The sequence below is a fragment of the Chiloscyllium punctatum genome, chromosome 5, assembly GCF_047496795.1.
Source record: "Chiloscyllium punctatum isolate Juve2018m chromosome 5, sChiPun1.3, whole genome shotgun sequence".
NCBI classification, from domain to species: domain Eukaryota; kingdom Metazoa; phylum Chordata; class Chondrichthyes; order Orectolobiformes; family Hemiscylliidae; genus Chiloscyllium; species Chiloscyllium punctatum.
In genome coordinates, this window is record NC_092743.1 from 79,092,681 (window position 1) to 79,111,998 (window position 19,318).

General features: G+C 40.5%; 1 protein-coding gene across 7 annotated transcripts in view; it reads right to left on the reverse strand.

Annotated features, from left to right (window-relative positions):
- Positions 1-19,318, reverse strand: part of rims2a (regulating synaptic membrane exocytosis 2a) — a 1,169,411-nt gene that overhangs the window by 537,943 nt on the left and 612,150 nt on the right. For 5 of the 7 annotated variants that reach the window (XM_072570612.1, XM_072570611.1, XM_072570613.1 and 2 more), the window contains 2 exons: positions 11,917-12,125; positions 10,904-11,023 (listed from right to left, as the gene is read on the reverse strand). In XM_072570612.1, the coding sequence (XP_072426713.1) occupies positions 10,904-11,023; positions 11,917-12,125 (329 nt within the window). Of the gene's footprint in view, positions 1-10,903; positions 11,024-11,916; positions 12,126-12,233; positions 12,302-19,318 lie in introns of all 7 variants that reach the window. The other 2 variants (XM_072570619.1, XM_072570618.1) reach the window with 1 other exon arrangement.

The following is a 19,318-nucleotide window of genomic DNA, read 5'->3' on the forward strand; positions in this document are numbered from 1 at the left end:
ATGATCTTTTGATCTCTCTGCCCCTTGATCTCTCTGCCTATAAATTTTTGCCTGTATGCTTTCTTTCACTTCACTTGATGAAGGGGCAGTGCTTCAAAAGCTTGAGATTTCAAATAAACCTGTTGGATTAAAACCTGGTGATTTCTGACCTCATCACTAATAAGTGGTTCTGAAAAGGCAATAAAGTAGAAGATTACAAAAGTGGTCATCCATTATTTTCAACTTATTGTCCACAGACCTTTTTAACTCACATCGCAGCATGCATACTTGGAATATTATTGTTGTTATTAACATAAAGTGAAGGGGTGACTTTTCAGTCATCGCTTGCCATAAAAATGGTTTTGTAATACTATATAGTACCAGCCAATCTTCTATTCTTACTCAGTTAATTCTGCAATGCCATTTAAAACAACTACTGAGGCAGCTCCAAGTGGCCATGAGTAGACCTTATACGATCCTTTAAGCCAACCTTATGGGCTTTACACAGGAAAGTGGATAATAGGAGAAGCAGGTCACTCGGACACTTGAGCCTGCTCTGCCTTTCAATACGATCATGGCTGATCATCCGACACAATTACCTGTTTCTGCTTTCTCCCAATGCCTCTTGATCCCTTTAGCTTCGAGAACTGTTTTGGCCTCAATCACTTGCTGTGGCAAAGAATTTCAAATTTGATGCTCTCTTGAAGAAATGTCTTCTCATCTCAATTCTAAACGACCTACCCTGTATCCTTAGACTGTGACCCCGATTCTGGACTCTTTGGTTATCGCGATGAGAGGTTGAGTAGGTTAGGTTTATTTTCACTAGAAAAAAGGAGATTGAGGGGGGACCTGATTGAGGTTTAAAAAATCATGAAGGGTATAGACAGGGTGGATAGAGACAAGCTTTTTCCTAGGGTGAAGGATTCAACAACAAAAGGTCATGCTTTCAAGGTGAGAGGTGGAAAGTTTAAGGGGGATACAGGTGGCGTGTGGAACGCATTGCTAGAAGAGGTGGTAGAGGCAGGCACGGTAGATTCATTTAAGATGCGTCTGGATAGATGCATGAGTAGGTGGGGAGCAGAGGGAATTGCTTAGGAATTGACCAACAGGTTTAGACAGTACATTTGGATCGGCTCAGACTTGAAGGGCCGATGGGCCTGTTCCTGGGCTGTAAACTTTGTTTGTTTTTGTTTGTGTTTTTTGGAACATCCTCCTGCATCATTCTGTCCAGCTTTGTTAGAATTTATAGGTTACTATGAGATCTCCCCTCAGTCTTTTCGTTCATTTAGTCACTGTGTTAATTGTGCCTTATGCAGGTAGTCTTTCAAGATCTCCAACTCAAAATAGAAGACATATGACTGTCTAAAGATATAAAAATGCGGCAGCCTTTTCAAAAGGCTGAAAGTAGCTCCTAAAATAGTCTCTGACTTCACCAACAGCATCAACAACAAATTACAAACATACAGCACCTTTAACATGCTGAAGCTGACCAATTGTTGCTTCACAGAAGTATACCCTCACAACATTTGACACTAAGCCATGAAAAGAGATAATGTTCAGTGAACAAAAACTGAACAAAAGAGGTAAGATTTTAAGGAGCATCTGAAAGGAACAGACAAAAATAGTAAGGCAGAGATTTAGAGACAGAATTCCAGAATAAGGGCCTGAACAGGTGGCCCAGCCAGTGATGCCCATATGTCATAAATGAATAGAGAATAAGAAAAGCACAAAAAGGAGCCATTTGGCCCATAGTGCAAGAGGTTTGGGAGAGCTAGCTAAAGAGTCTCACTGTCCTGCCCTTGCCCCACAGTTCTGTGCATATTTAACATTCAAGTCTCTTCCACTTCCCTTCTCATTTTATCATTGAGTGTGAATTACCCATTAGTTGAGATGATGCAGATTCCAGAATTTCAGATCACAATGCATGCATTTAAAAACTTCCGGAAGTCCCCCCAGTTCTTTTGCCACTCCCTTAAATATGTATCCTCTGGTATTGACTTTACTGCCACCAAAAAAACATTTCTCAATATTTACTCAACAAGGACATCACCACTGATCAATCTGTTCAAATTCTTTGAGGAAGTAACCAGCAAGTTGGACAAAGGTCACGTCTACTAATTCTCCTACATGGATTTTTAGAAGGCCTTTGACAAGTGCCGTACAGGAGGTTGCTAAATAACGTAACAGCTAAATAATGTAATCTTGTTAAGGGCAAGATACTGGCATGGATGGAGGATTGGCTGATTGGCAGAAGGCAGAGAATGGGGATAAAGGGTTTCTTTCAGGATGATAGCCAGTGACGAGTGGACTTCATAAGGGGTCAGTATTGGGAGCACAAATATTATGTAAACATATATATAATCCGGACAATGGAACGGAGAGCATCATTGCTCAGTTTGCAGATGACACAAAGATAAGTGGATTGATAGGTAGTGGTGAGGAGGCAGGAAGGCTGTAGAAGAACTTGAACAGGATAGCAAAGAGGGCAAAGAAGTGGCAGATAAAATACAGCGTGGGAACATATGAGATTATGCACTTTGATAAAAAGAATAGAGCTGTAAACTATTTTCTAAATGGGGAAAGGCCTCAGAAAGTTGAAGCCCAAAGGGGCATGGGAGTCCTAGTTCAGGATTCTCTCAAAATTAACACGTAAGTTCATTTGGCAGTTAGGAAGACAAATGTAATGTTTGCATTCATTTTGTGAGAGCTATGATACAAGAACAGGGATGTACTGCTGAGGATATATAAGGCTCTAATCAGACTGTGTTTGCCATATTGAGAGAATGTTTGAACCCGTACCTAAGGAAAGATGTGCTGACCTTAGAGGAGGTCCAGAGAAGATTTACAAGAGTCATCCCATTTTCATTTGAGGAGCCATTGAGGACTTCAGATTCTCTATTCTATGCAGGAAAGAAGGAAGGAGGTCCTCATTAAAACTTACAAATACTGAGAGGCCCAAATAGGGTGGGCATGGAGAAGACGCGTCCACTAGTAGGAAAGACCAGGAGCTGGATACAGCCTCACAGTTAAGATGATCCTTTTCAACTAAGATGAGGAGGAATTTCTTCAGCCACAGGATAGTGAATCTGTGGAATCCAAATTATTGAGTGTCTTTAAGACAGAGATAAATAGGTTCATGATTAGTAAGGGGATCAAAGGTTAGGGTAAGAAGGCAAGATAATGGACAAACATATCAGCGATGATCATATGGCACTGCACATTCGATGAGCTGACTGGCCTTATTCTGCTCTCATATTAGATTAGATTAGATTAGATTACTTACAGTGTGGAAACAGGCCCTTCGGCCCAACAAGTCCACACCGCCCCGCCGAAGCGTACCCACCCATACCCCTATATCTACATCGACCCATTACCTAACATTAGGGGCAATTTAGCATGGCCAATTCACCTGACCTGCACATCTTTGGACTGTGGGAGGAAACCGGAGCACCCGGAGGAAACCCACGCAGACACAGGGAGAACGTGCAAACTCTACACAGAGAGTCGCCTGAGGCGGGAATTGAACCCGGGTCTCCGGCACTGTGAGGCAGCAGTGCTAACCACTGTGCCACCGTGCTCATATCTTACCGTCTATCAAAATTGTGTATGCTTTTGAACACCTCTATCAAGTTTTAACCTTCTTTGCTCTAAGAAGAATGATGTCTGCTGTTTATTTCAGCATCAGCTTCCAAAACTGATGTTTTAACTTAGTAAACGCAATCATTTTAATGATAATTATCAGTGCTTACTTGGTTGCCATTAGATGAGAATTTTAATCTAAATTTCGCCATCTGTCAGAACATTAGTCTGGATTTTGAATTACTGATCCAGCAACATTGTGACTATACCATCACTTTCCCCATCTGCAAATTCCAATCGAAGACATACACCATTCTGGTAACATCACTAATCCTTCACTGTAGCAGCATTATGAGAGTTCCCAAATGCCAGGACAACAGCAGTTCAATAAGGTAAATTCACCACCATTGACTCAAGGGCAACAAAGCATTGGCAATAAATGCCTTCCTAGCCAGCAATACATAAATCCCATCAACAAATTAAAAATAATGCACCATCTACCATGCAGCATGACTCTTAGAGTCATAGTGTCATAGAGCTCGACTGCATGGAAACAGACCCTTAAATTTTGTGTTTCTCCTGACAAGGTTGTAAGTTTAGATGAATGGCCACTGATCTATAATGTTGAATCTGCCTCTCTCCGCACATCTGCTGACTGGCCTGCCTAGGTATTTTACACTTTTTCTGTTTTCAGTTTTTTTAGCATCCACTGCATTTTGCTGTCGTAGAGCCAGCCTCTTCAAGTAAAAATCACTGAAACTGTCTTAGTGTTGCAACTTATTACAATAACATTGATTTTCTGGTGTTTTTACCAATTCATAACAATAAACTCCATGCTTTACGTGATAAACATATGAAATCATGGTCAAATAGCTGCCTCATGGCTTATAGTGCACAGCCATACTAAACAGGAAATGTGAGGTTTAATTCCCTTATCTGTGCTGACTTCACTTATCTCCGTCAAATCAGTGGAAGAATTACTAGATTGGTCTTACTGTATATTTTCTGCAGGAAGCTAAAGTCAAAAGTAACAGACAGATTCCCTTTTCTAATTACTACTCAGTGTTAATGTGATAAAATTCATCTAATGGAGGAGGAAGCAGAAGCTGGGCAATCTGCTGCATGGATTTTGTCACTATGGATTTCTATAATTGAAACCTGCTTTTGTTTCATACTTTAATAAAGATATCAGGAAGGCAAAGAGTGGCTATGAGATTGCATTGGCAGATAAGATTAAGGATTATCCATACAAATTCTACAAATACATGGACAGCAAGAAAAGGCATATGGGTGTATGAATAGGGAGGGTTTATAGGATATAGGCCAAATCATGGCAAATGGGATTAGATTAATTTAGAATACCTGATCAGTAAAGATGAGTTGGACTGAAGGGTCTGTTTCCATGCCATACAGCTCTAAGATGGTAACGAGAGGGATGGTAGAGCCACTTAAAGATCAAGGCGGCTATGTGTTTGTTGAACCCCAGGAGATGGGAGATATATTGAATGCATATTTTTGCATACCGTGAAGAAATGGAGTCCAGAGAATGCAGAGAAATAAATGTTGCTGTTTCAGAAACAGTTAATATGACAGGAGAGAAAGTTGGGGAGGTCTTAGAGACCTGATCTAATGTATCCCAGAACAGTGTGGGAAGCAAGAGAGGAAATTGTGAGACCCCCTGCAAAAATATTTGCATCTATAACTATGAGTGAAATGCCTGATGACTGGAAGGTGGCTTATGTTGTATCTTTTTTTCAAGGAATATTGTAAGGAGAAACCAGGGAAGTATAAACTTGTGAGTCTGACTTCAGTTGTGGATAAATTGTAGGAGGTGATTATAAAAGACAGGATTTATGGACATTTAGAGAGGAAAAAAATTGATTAGGAATAATCTGCATGGTTTTGATTGAGGAAAATCATGTCTCACAAATTTGAGTTTTCTGAGGAAGGTACCAAAAGGATTGATGAGTGCAGAGCAGTAAACATTGTTTACTTGGACTTAATGAAAGCTTTCAGTAAGGTTTAGCATGGTAGACTAATTAGTAAAGTTAGGTCACATGGGATTTAGAGTGAGCTTGCCAATATAACCTACTTAATGACAGGAGACAGACAGTGGTGGTGGAATGTTGCTTTTCAGACTGGAGGCCTGTCACCAGCTGTGTTCCAAAGGGATCAGTTCTGGGTCCTCTTTTGTTTGTCATTTATATAAATGATTTGGATGAGAAATATAGAAGGCAAGGTTAGTAAGTTTGCTGTTGGCCTCAAAGTTGGTGCTAGAATAGACAGTGAAGAAGGCTTTCTATAATTACAAACAGATGTTGATCAAATGGGTCAATAGGCTGAGAAATGTTAGATGGAGTTCAATCTCGATGAATGCGAGGTATTTTGGTATAACAAAGGTAGGGCTTACACAATTAATGGTAGGGCCTTGGGTAGTGTTGCAGAACTGAGGGACGTGGGGGTTCAGGTATATCATTCTTTGAGGTTTGTGTCACATATGGACATGGTGGTTAAAAGGCTTTTGGCACGCTTGCCTTCATTGCTCAGTCCTTTGAGTAAAGGAGCTGGGGAGTCATGTTGATGTTGTACAAGACATTGGAAATTCACCAGGGTGGTGCCTAGGATGGAGTAGTTTATTCATGAAGAGAGGCTGGATAAGCTTGAAATATTTTCTTTCGAGTACAGAAGATTGAGGGGCTACCTGATTGAGGTCTGTAAGATTATAAAGTGCATGGTTAGGAGAATAAAAAGTAGCTGTGCCTCTTAGTTGAAGGCTGAATAATAAGGAGGCATAATTTTAAGGTGAAAGGCAGAAGTTTTAGAAGGGATTTGAGGAAATATCTTTTCACCCAGAGTGTGGTGTGAACCGAGAATACGCTGCCTTGAAGGGCAGTTGAGCCAGGAAAATTTGTAACTTGAAAATCACTTGGATGAGCATATGTGAAATGTTATTACATTCAAGGCTATGGGCCTAGTGCTGCAAAGTGGAATGAGTGTAGATTGAGTTTTTTTTTGTCAGACGTGAAGGGCTGAAACACCTCTTCTTTACTGTATGACTCTATAATTTTATGATTAGATACTCAAATCAAAATTAAACTGTAGAATCTCGCATTAGGTTGATTGGATGTCCTTAGAAATAGGCTATGACACTTTGCTTCATCCAAGATTTTCTATTTACTGTAAATGAATAATGAATGTAAATATCCTTGATCTAAGAATACAAGCAAATGCAAGAAAACTGCTTATGTATACAACATGCTAATGATGGGTGGTGAGGTTTAAGGTAAATTCAGCACTATTCAGAAGAGGGACATCAATAGAGAAACATTTCACCAGCACAATCTTGCCTGTCTTGTCCTACTGCATGATCCTAAATTGAATTTCATTAAATGGAAATGATTAATTAACTGCTTCAACAGAGCACAGTCTATGAAGAGACACATCAGAGTCAGATTTATGCAAAGGATATAGTTTTGTTAGCTAATCATTGCATTTTTGGTTACACTGCATTATTTAATAAAGAGTAAAGAACAAATAACAGAACAGCACAGGAACAGACTGCGCTGACACATGATGCCTTTTTAAAGAACAAAGAAAATTATAGCACAGGAATACCCCATCCTTTGGCCCTCCAATCCAGATTTTCTATCTAAACCTGTCGCCTATTTGATAAGGATCTGTATCCTTCTGCTCCCTGCCCATTCATGTATTTATCTAGATACATCTTAAATGACGCTATCGTACCTACCTCTACCACCTCTGTTGCCAATGCGTTCCAGGCACCCACCATACTCTGTGTAAAGGTCTCTCCATGCATATCGCCCTTAAACTTTTCTCCTCTTACCTTGAACTCATGACCTAGTAATAGAGTTCCCCACTCTGGGGAAAAAGCTTCTTGCTATCCACCCTGTCTATACCTCTCATGATTTTATAGGTCAATCAGGTCCCCCCTCAACCTCCCTCTTTCTCATGAAAATAATCCTAATCTACTCAACCTCTCTTCACAGCTAATGCCCTTGACAATGTGGTGACCAGAACTGTATGCAGTATTCCGAATGAGCCTCAGCCAGAGTCCTATACAACTCTTGTACTCAATACCCCATCCTATGAAGGAAAGCATGCCATATGCCTTCTTGACCACTCCACTGACCTGCATTGCCACCGTCAGGGTATAATGGACCTGAATACCAAGGTCTCAAAGGCTTTACCACTATGTGGTCCATATCCTTTTTCTCTCTGACTATTCATATATCTGTGAAGATGCCTCTTAAATGCTGCTTTTACATCTGCCTCTACTACCTCTGCTGGCAGCACATTCCATGCATTTATCATCCTCTGTGTAAAACTCATGCCTCTCACATCTTCAAACTTTCTGCATTTATCTTAAAAATTTGACTAATTAATATTTCTAACCAGGGAAAGACTCCGGCTAGCCATTCTATCCATGCTTCTTATAATTTTGCAAATTTCTCTCAGGTTGCCCCTCAACCTTCAACATGCAAGCGAAAACAAACCAACTTTGTCTAATCTCTCCTCATAGCTAATACCGTCCAAACCAGGCAATGTCCTGGTAAACCACTTCTGTACCCTCTCCAAATCCTCCAAATCATTTTGATAGTGTGCTGACCAGAACTGTACGCAATCTTCCAAATGTGGCCTAACTAAAATGCTATACAGCATGACTTGCCAATTTTTATACTCTGTGCCCTGGCTTATGAAATCAAGCAAGCCATGTACCTTCTTAACCACCTCATCCACTTGTGTTGCCACTTTCAGGGAAGTATGGGCCTGCATGCCTAGATCTCTCTGTGTGCTACTAAGGATTCTGCCATTTACTGTATACTTCCGACCTGCAATAAATTTTCCAAACTGTATCACCTTGCTTTTGTCCAGATGAAACTCTATCTGCCATTTCTCCAGCCAAATCTCCAGCCTATCCATATCCTGATGTCTCTGCCAATCTTTTTCACTGTCTCCCGCAACCGCTGTGTCGTCCACACTCTTACTAATCAGACCATCTATGTTCTCCTTCAAACCTTACATGCATTGATCCCTGCAGAATACCACTGGTCACAGATCTCCAGTCAGGAAACACCCTTCCAATGCTACTATGTCTAAGCTAGTTTTGTATCCATGCTGATAAGCCATCGATCATCTTTGTCACTTTCTACAAAAAAATTAACCATATTTGTGCAACACAACCTTCCGCATACAAATCCATGCTGCCTATTACTAACAGGTCCATATTTTCCTAAATATGAGTAAATCCTATCCTAAAAATCTTCTCCAATAATTTCCATAACACTGACATTTTAATTGAATCTCATCAGTTACAAGAACAATATCATTAACTTGTGCTTATTCCTTTTTTTTGCATCCAGTATTGATATGAAACACGATGTGCGACTTGATGAAGCATTTTAAAAAAACTATTTTTAATTAGGAACAAAAGTAATTGGCAATTATCATATTCCCTCGCATTTGAGTGTACAGCTATACAATGGCACATACATCAGTGGTGATACATCAAGTCATACTTCCTGATGAAAGTGCCAGGGACAGCTCACACCTAAATTACATATTAAATGCCTCCATTAGAAATCTGACCAACCAGATAATGTAATGCTATTTCTAGAAAGGATGCATTGTATTTTGCTTGTTAGTCAATAAGACATATGAACAGAAAGAGGCCATTTATCAATGAGATTATGGCTAATCTGATAGTCTTCAATTTCACTTTCCTGCTTTTCCCTATCACTCTTGGAAATCTGTCTATTTCATCTTTAGTATATACCTTTCAATTTTTAAGTTTTTTTTCCTGATGTGGTTGGTGTGGTAATACTACCTTATATTGGCCATTTAATGTGACAGCAAACGTTTGATATCTTGCATTAACAGTGTCAACCTAATAAGCTGGAATCACATGGAGAGACCACATGACTAACCAGGAAGTACTGCAGCGAACTGCTCACAGATAGCTACAGGATATAGAATCCCTATGGTGTGGAAACAGGTCATTCGACCCAACAAGTCCACACCAACTCTCCGAAGAGCATCCTGCTCACCTCACTACCCTATTCCCGTAACCCCGTACACATGGCCTGGGCACTATGAGTAATTTAGCATGGCCAATCTACCGAATTTGCATATCTTTGGAACTGTGGGAGGGAAACAGAGCACACAGACACAGGGAGAATGTGCAAAGTCCACACAGACAGTCGCCCTAGGCTGGAATTGAACCTAGGTCCCTGGTGCTGTGAGGTAGCAATGCTAACCTTTGAACCACTGTGTCACCCCTTGAAGTGATAGCATCATAGAATCCTTACAGTGTGGAAGCAGGCCATTGAGCCCATGGAGACCACACCAACTTTCTGAAGAGTATACCAAACTGACCCTTCCCCAAACCTATTCTTGTCATCCTGCATTTCCCATGCCTAATCCACCTAGCCTACACATCCCTGGACACAATCAACCTAACCTGCACGTCTTTGGAAGGTGGGAGAAAACCCACGCAGACACAGGGAGAACATTCCAACTCTACACAGTCACCTGAGGGTGGAATCAAACCTGGGTCCCTGGTGCTGAAGAGGCAGCAGTGCTAACCACTAAGCCACCATGCTGCCCATTTGGTAAAGACAGGAATGACACTGGTTCTTTGCCTCTTGAATATACTGCCAGCATGTCAGCAGAATGGATGCTGCCAGGCTGAAGATAATGACAGGGCTGGCCAAGGAAGACCTGATGAACTACATTAATTAAGTCCTCAAGTACAGGACACCATCTGGACAACAGCCAAAGAGATTACAATAAACCAGAATCATTGGTAGGATCATGCTGTCCCACATGGGATTGGAGGAAGCAAGTCTAAATAATTAAGGACATTTTAAAGTAAGAGAACAGTCCATTTTATGTCCAAAGAATGTTTGAAAATTAAGCATTCTACTGACAGTTCATGGCAGAGTAATTACAAAATGTTTAAAACCATTTGTTTGCTCAATTAGGAGATCGTAGACAAGTCCTTCAAAAAGGCAGAAACATGTCACCGCATTTTCAGTTGGACAACTATATGTTACGGAAGGGTGAAATGAAAGTAGACCTGAACTATTCATCAGTCAAATGACAACTGTGTATTTCAAATGTGATTCATCAGTTAAATACAACACAATGTATTCTTGAGTACACTGAACAGCAAGAAACATACATTTTTACGCACATCACTCACATATTCCGTAATTACGTGTTAGCTTCCAGGCTTTGCATAACACATTTGAAAAAATATATCATTTGATAGTCACAACAAAGACTACATCAAGAGTTATAGGTAATCACATCAATAAATTATTACCTTCAGACCCAACAGTGCTCCAGAGTCTCTAGGCACAGTGCCATCTTTTAGTCGTTTATTTAACAATATTCGACCAATTAGTCGCTCTCCATCTTTGGATGGTTGCCAGGTCACTGGATGCTATGAGATCAAAGCAATAACAGATAGGTCTTTAATATGTAAATGTCTATGTGTGCCACAATATTTCTTTAACTAAGGTTCATTTTCCCCATGAGAAAGAAAGCACTGTAATTACACAAATATTTATGCTTTGACTTCCAATTATACAGCTCAATGGGATCATTTCTAATTTTAGGTTCACTTTAATAACCCGGAATAGGATATTTCCAACATGGCACTTTTTTGTCATTCTAAACATTTGTGTAACTACAGGAGGTCAATGCTTCAATTCATGCTTCATGCAAAGAAATAAGCAAACAAAAGCAAGACTACTCAGTAATACCACCCCCAAATCTCACTTCAGAGATCATAACCAACACCAGCTATCACGGCCACCAAGTTTAAGCAAAAGCAAGTACCAAAGCAGACAGTGAATACAGTTCTATTACAACACCTACCAAAATGTCACCGCACCAAAATAAGTTCACATACATGACAGTGGAAGGGAAAAAAGAAAAACACAGTTCTGCCGCAAAACAGATCCAACTTTTCTTCTTAGCCTGATTTTAAAATATTGTTATCTTAAGGTGGACACTTTATGTGAATAGTTAATCAGCAAAATTGCTTTGGGAACTTCCAACAACATAGGTATCACTGAAGAACATCAACACAATTTGTTTTCTAAAAATCTACCATGCAACTGTACAACTGACATTCCTATGAAAAAGAATACATATTTGTTTTGCTGCTGGACAGCAAACATTAAAGCAAGCAACTTTGGATTTCATTCTTTTATCGGCACCTTTATAAAAGTGCAATTATCTTAAGAAAGACCCTGCCCTTTTACATTGAGTGACAGAGAGCAAACGAAGACCAAATGAGCAGGTAGAATGCAGGCCATACAGACTCAGTACCTTCTCGCTATGGCTATGTTCCTCGTTTAGAGTTGTGCTACTGCACGTATCTACCCCAGAGTCTTTAATCTGAGGCTCAGACCATTCCAAGTCCTCTTCCAATGAGTGGCCGCCAAATCGCACCATTTTCTTTTGCCTCTCAGACAAGGTGTTAGAGTCCGACAATACTGCCTGCTCACTAGTTTTTCTTTTTCCCCTTTGACTGTTCCCTACAGGCGTGGGATAAAAAAAAAGAAAAGAAACATGCAAAGGCATAAATAAAACAAAGGAAAGTGAAATGAAAAGAAAACTGAAAGTTAAGGCTCCACATGTCTCACCAAAGACATTGGGGATGCCTCACTGCTATGCCAAGACGCATGGTCCAGCCAGTAGTAATCCACGTCCCCTGTGAGAATCAAACACATAAGGAAGTGCAAAGGAAGAAGGTACACTGAGGACAGAAGCGGAAATTACAGATAACTGTATTCAATAGCATGGAGTTAGAAATTTGTGTGCATCAAAAAATATTGTTGCTTGTCAGAATTTAACTTCAGAGTAACAGGTTCAGTTACCAAATTTCAAAGTACTGCATTCTAATCTTAATTGAATTTAGGTTAAACTTTCTCGACTGTTTTTATTACAAGGGCCATCAAATAACAGCAGTCAAGTTGGCAAGATAGCAACTTGCTTCCAAAGTTTGCATCATTCCAGCCAGAGTCAATGATTTTCATATTTTAAATGTTTACATTTCATTGAGTTTTCAAATTTTACTTTCCCCAATGTTCATAATTAGGTCATAAAATAGTATCCTTGGCTACAAACATTATGTACTTCTGACTTTTGAGCTATCTAATGTTAACAGTGGCTAGAAAAGCTTTTCCAAGTTTGAGAATTAACAGTTTCGGAAAAGGGCACCAATAGTAATCGAAAGATAATGCAATTCACAGATGGAAACGCTGAATAGAGGCATAATTGCAAAACCGCTTTATGTAAAATTACCCTATTAAAGTTAAGAAACATGTTAGAAAAAACAAGTTAATGGACATTTTCACAAAATTCATGAAAAAAGGACAGTAAGCAAGAAAGGAAAAGGTCAATAAACAAAAGACCAGTTTGGGCATTTATAGAAACAAACTAGCTGAAAAGACTGTATTCTTCTTACACATTAACAAAGACTTGTTTGCCAAAAGAAGCCAAAATTTAACTGTGATCAATTCTTCTGGAATTTAGCCCACTAATATTCAATTTGCTTCAGAATCTCCTCTGACAGGTGTGTAAAATGTATAAAACAATGCAGCATATTCAGAAGTACCCAAACTCAGGGTAGATTGGTCCTTTCTTGTCATTAGAAGGACATTGAGCCCTAAAGGTCTCCCTGTTGTTCTTCCATCTGTCCTACAAATATCATTGGATTCACTTGAAAACATGAAATTGGGTCCTAGACTCTAAATATTGTAATAGGTACCCAAAATACAAAAATAACCTGAAAGCTGAATTTCCAATTCAAATAATTTTTAAGTAATGGAAAAGTTGTAAAATTAGATAATTTGTAGTTTCAGCTCAGTTTCCCTTCAAAAAGAAATTGTCCCTGCTCACATTGCCTGCAAGAAGTGCACCCAACTCCAGCTCCTCACATACTGCATTAGGGAACTGGAGTTGGAACTGGATGAACTGCGGATCTGAGAAGGTGATACAAGGGAGTTATATGGAAGCCATTACACCTAAATTACAAGATAAAGGTACCTAGTTGACCGTCAGGATAGCAATTGGGAATAGGCAGACAGTGCAGGTCCCCCTCCACAATAATAAGTATACCACTATATATACTGTTGGGGAGTGTGACCAACCAGAGGAAAGCCTCAGTGGCCAGTATCTGGCTCTGTGGATCAGAAGAGAAGGGGGGAGAATAGGACAGCAATAGTGATAGGAGATTCACTGGTGAGAGGAACAATCAGCTGATTCAGTGGTCACGATTGAGACTTGCATCGGTATGTTGCCTCACGGGTGCCAGGGTCAGGGATGTCTCGGATCGCATCTACAGGATTCTTAAAGGGGGGAGCAGCCAGAAGTTGTAATACACATCAGTATGAATGACACAGCTGGGAAAAGGGATGAGGACCTGAAAAGAGAATAGTGGGAGTTAGGTTGGAAGCTAAAAGACCGACAAGCAGTGTAGTTGTATCAGCACCATGGCTTAGTGAAGGTAGGAACAGAGAGCAAGTGCAGATGAACACATGACTGCAGGGGTACCTTAGGAGAGAGGGCTTCAGATATGTGTATCATTGAGATATATTCTGGGGAAGGTGGGACCTGTACAAGAAGGATGGGTTGCATCTGAAATGGAGCGGCACCAATATCATGAGCAGGATGTTTGCTATAGCTCTTCGGGAGGGTTTAATGAGTTTGACAAGGGGGTGGGAACTAGAGCTACAGATCAGAGGATGGAGTAGCCAGTGAACAGCCAGATACAATGTGCAGAGAGACTGTGAGGAGGGATAGGCAAAGCTGCAGTCAGTGTGATGGGTTGAAGTATGTCTATTTTAACGCAAATGTATTAGGAAAAAGGGTGATAAACTTAGAGCATGGATCAGTACTTGGAACTATGGGGACTTGGATATCACAGGGGCAGGAATGGATTTTGAATGCACCAGGGTTTAGATGTTTCAATAGGAATAAGGAGGGAGGTAAAAGAGGTTGGGGAGTGGCATTGCTAATCTTGGATTTTATCACAGCTGCAGAAAGGGAGGTGGTTGAGGAGGGTTTGTCTACAGAGTCAGTATGAGTGGAAGTCAGAAACAGGAAAAGAGCAGTCACTTTAGTGGGAGTTTTCTATAGACACCCCAATAGCAACACAGACACAGAGGAGCAGATTGGGAGGCAGATTTTGGAAAGGTGCAGAAGTAAGGGTTGTTGTCATGGGTGACTTTAACTTTCCTAATATTAGTTCAAATAGCTTGAATGGAGCAATTTTTGTCACGTGTGTCCCAGAAGGATTCCTGAATCAATATGTAGATGGGCTGACTAGAGGGGAGGTCATATTGGATTCGATGTTTGACAATGAACCAGGCCAGGCATCAGATCTCTCCGTGGTACAGCATTTCAGTGATAGTGATCACAACTCCCTGACCTTTACTATAGTCATGGAGAGGAAGAGGAGCAGACAATATGGGAAAGTATTTAATCGAGAGAGGGGGAATTACAATGCTATTAGGCAGGAACTGGGGCACCTAGTTCCTAGGGGACAGGTGTTCTCAGAGAAATGCACAACAGAAATGTAGAGCTTGTTCAGGGAGCAGTTGCAGATAGTGCTAGATAGGTTTGCCCCACGAAAGCAAAGAAGGGATGGTAGGGTGAAGGAACCTTGGGTGACAACGGATATGGAACACCTATTCAAGAGGAAAAATGCAGCCTACTTAAGGTTGAGGAGGCAAGGATCATAAGGATTCTAGAGGGTTACAAGGTAGCCAGGAAGGAATTGAAGAATATACTTATGAGAGCTAGAAGGGGACATGAAAAAGCTTTAGTGGGTAGGATTAAGGAAAGCATTCTATACTTATGTGAGGAACAAGAGATTGGCCAGAGAGAGGGTAGGGCCGATCAGAGATAATGAAGAGAACTTGTGTCTGGAGTCAGAGGAAGTAGGAGAGGTCCTTAATGAATACTTTGCTGCAGTATTCACTACTGAGAGGGATGTTGACATTTGTGAACACAGTGTGAAACAGGCTGATATGCTCGAACAGGTTGATGTTCAGGAAGAGGATATGCTGAAAATTTTGAAAAACATAAGGATAGTCAAGTACCCTGAGCCTTAGGGATATCTTAAGGTTACTACGGGAAGGAAGATAGGAGATTGCTGTGCCTTTGGCGATAATCTTTGCATTGTCACTGTCCATTGGAGGAGTGCCAGATGATTGGAGGGTGGCAAATGTCACTGCTTTGTTCAAGGAAAGGAATAGGGAATAGCAATGATCCTGGAAATTATGGACGAGTCGGTTTTAAGTTGGTGGTAGGCAGAATATCGGAGAGGATTCGAAGAGACAGGATTTACGATTACAAGTCGACAACCCGTTATCCGAAAGCCCTGAATTCTGAAGGTATTTTTGTGAAGTTTTTTCTCATTAACAAGGTTATTTGGCGTGCAAATAGCTAACCCAACTCCACACCCACTCGATGCATGTCACTCAGATGCGACATAAGGGGTGCCCAGCACTGGGAGGCATCAATTCTATTTCAGGGCCCGTTTTACTCACAGTGAGTCTGCTGTTAGGTAAGATTTTTAAAATTTCACCATCAAACTGTCACTTATTCTGAAATTCGGAAAATTCTGAATTCCGAAATCCAGCTGGTCCCAAGCATTTCGGATAAAGGATTGGGCACCTGTACTTGGAAAACCATAGTTTGATTAGAGGTAGTCAGCATAGCTTTGTGAGGGCAGGTCATGTGTCACAAGCTTTATTGAATTCTTTGAGGATTTGATAAAACACAATGATGAAGGTAGAGCAGTGGATGTGGTGTATATGGATTTTCGAAAGGCATTTGATAAGGTTCCCCATGGTAAGCTCATTCAGAAAGTAAGGAGGCATGGGATACAGGGAAATTTGGATGTCTGGATACAGAATTGGCTGGTCCATCGAAGACAGACGATGGTAGTAGATGGACAGTATTCAACCTGGAGCTCGGTGACCAGTGGTATTCTGCAGGGATCTGCTCTTTGTGATTTTTATGAATGACTTGGATGAGGAAGTGGAAGGGTGTGTTCGTAAGTTTGCTGATGATCTGAAGGTTGGTGGAGTGGTGGATAGCATGGAGGTCTGTTGTAGGTTGCAACAGGACATTGACAGGATGCAGAACTGGGCTGAGAAGTGGCAGATGGAGTTCAACCTGGACAAAGGTGTGAAGTAATTCATTTGGGAAGGTTGAATTTGAATACAGAATAAAGGATTAAAGGCAGGATTCTTGGCAGTCTAGAGAAACAGAGGGATCTTGGGATCGAGGTCCATAGATCGCTCAAAGTTGCCACCCAAGCTGACAGGGTTTTTAAGAAAGCATATGGTGTGTTGTCTTTCATTAGCAAGGGGATTGGGTTTGAGAGCCGCGAGGTTATCCTACAGCTCCATAAAATCCTGGTTAGACCATACTTGGAATACCGTGGTCAGTTCTGGTCACCTCATTATCAAAAGGATGTGGAATCTTCAGAAAGGGTGCAGAGAAGATTTATCAGGATGCTGCCTGCACTGGAGGGCATGTCGTATGAAGGAAGGCTGAAGGAGCTAGGGCTTTTCTCACTAAAGCGAAGAAGGTTGCGAGGTGGCTCGATAGAGGTGTACAAGATGATGAAAAGCATAGATAGAGTGGATAGCCAGAGACTTTTTCCCAGGGCGGAAATGGCTATCATGAGGAGGCTAAATTTTAAAGTGACTGGAGGAACGTTCAGGGGCAATGTCAGAGGTCCGTTCTTCACACACAGAGTGATGTGTGCACAGAATGCACTGCCAGCAGTGATCGTATAATCAGATACATTCGGGACATTTAAGCGACTCTTGGATAGGCACATGGATGATAGTAAAATGAAGGATATGTAGATTAGTTTGATCTTAGAGTAGGATAAAAGGTTGGCACAACTTTGAGGGCCAAAGGGCCTGTATGTGCTATACTGTTCTATGTTATGGCCTCATGGTCAGACAAAAAAGCAGCAAGGCTTATACTTCAGGAGCTATCTGACAGCATGTTGCTCTCTATTTGGTATTCGATTCTGAATATTGACATGGGAGTGTTCCTCTGGGGAGTGCATCAGATCCAGGAACACATCATCATGGATGGCTCAGCTTTAAAGGCAGGGTGAACAAAGTTCAAGAGAATACCTGTTACAGGAGATCGAGGAGTAGACAGGTATTTCTATGATAGCAAACATGATTGCAGGATATCATCTTCCCCCTATGGTATCAGAGTCAAGGTTATTGCTGGGTAACTTCGAAACATTCTGGAGGCGGCAGGTAAAATGGCCCATAAGAGTATCAATAACACAGGTAGAGAGTGTGTACAGGAGGGAGATCTTTAGATGCTTGGAACATTGGGACCACACTGGGAAAGAGGTGGGGTTCTGGTCTGACAGGTTGCAGCTCAATAAAAATGTCAAAGCAGAAAAACTTTCAAATGGTAAAATTGTCTGATTAATTGTATATACTTCAAAACAGATGATTAGTAAATTCATCTCCAAGTATTTTCCAGGGAGAAGGGGAGGGCAGGTGTGCGAGGGGATGAAAGCAATTTATTTGTTTGTGGCAATTGGGCAGAATTAACATTAGCTAGGCACGAGGATGGGAAGATGAGCACACATTCAGAAGGAAAAAAAGCAGAGCAGGAAAATGGTGGCCAAAAAACAAACAGTAAGAGTGTATGGAAGGCAGCAAAAACAAAGTTAAAAATAATCAAAAAGAGTCAGTTTATGCTAAACAATATATACCTAAATGCAAGGAGTATGGTGAAAACTAATATTTTAACTCTCTCTGAAATATAGCTGTGAGAAGGGCATGAATGACAGCCTGACATTCTGGGTTACAGGGTATTCAGACAAGATAGCGGGGGGACAAAAAAAGTACAGTTACAACATTGATTAAAGAAACAATGAGAGACTTGCAGAAAGGTGTTATGATAGAAAATCATGAAATGCAGCTATTTGGGTTGAACTAAAGTGCAAAGCAAAAGCAATCACACTGCTGAAGCATATTGAATTCCAAGCTGTCAAAGGGAGATTGAAGGGCACATTTGTATATGAATTTCTGAAAAATGCAAAAGCAATAAGGAAATAATAATGGGGGATTTCAATTGTCTTAATATTAAATAAAATAACAGTGGAAAAAGTTTCAATAGGAGTGTACTTTAGTGAAGTGCCCATAATTCAATTGTTACAGTAAAAATTTTTAGTGTACTCATCAGGACAAATTTCAAGAATGTTAATTCAAAAAGGATAACCAACATTTATACTGCATGAGAGGAGCCTGCTGATTGATTGGCAATGGATTCTGATTAGTAGAGAGATTTTCATGGACAGTGCATCAATTAATGATGATTGATAGTTAACTACCAGTCTAATAAATAAAGTACATTTGATATTGTTGTGGAAAAGGTAAATCAGAAATAAATGTTCTAAATTTGGGTAAGGCAAATTTTGCCAACCTGAGAAACAGTACCAACTGTGAACACTTCAACATAAATTAATGTCAGAGCACTGAAAGGCATTCAGGTGGTTCATGGTACACAAGTTACTTTCATGAGAAAGAGTGCTACAGCCAATCTGTAGCTCATTAACGAACAGATGCATGATGGGTAAGATAGGCATAAAAGAGAAACTTACATGAAACATTAGTACAATGGAAAACCTGGAAATGTGCAAAAAAAAAACACAGCACAGAGATGGCATTAA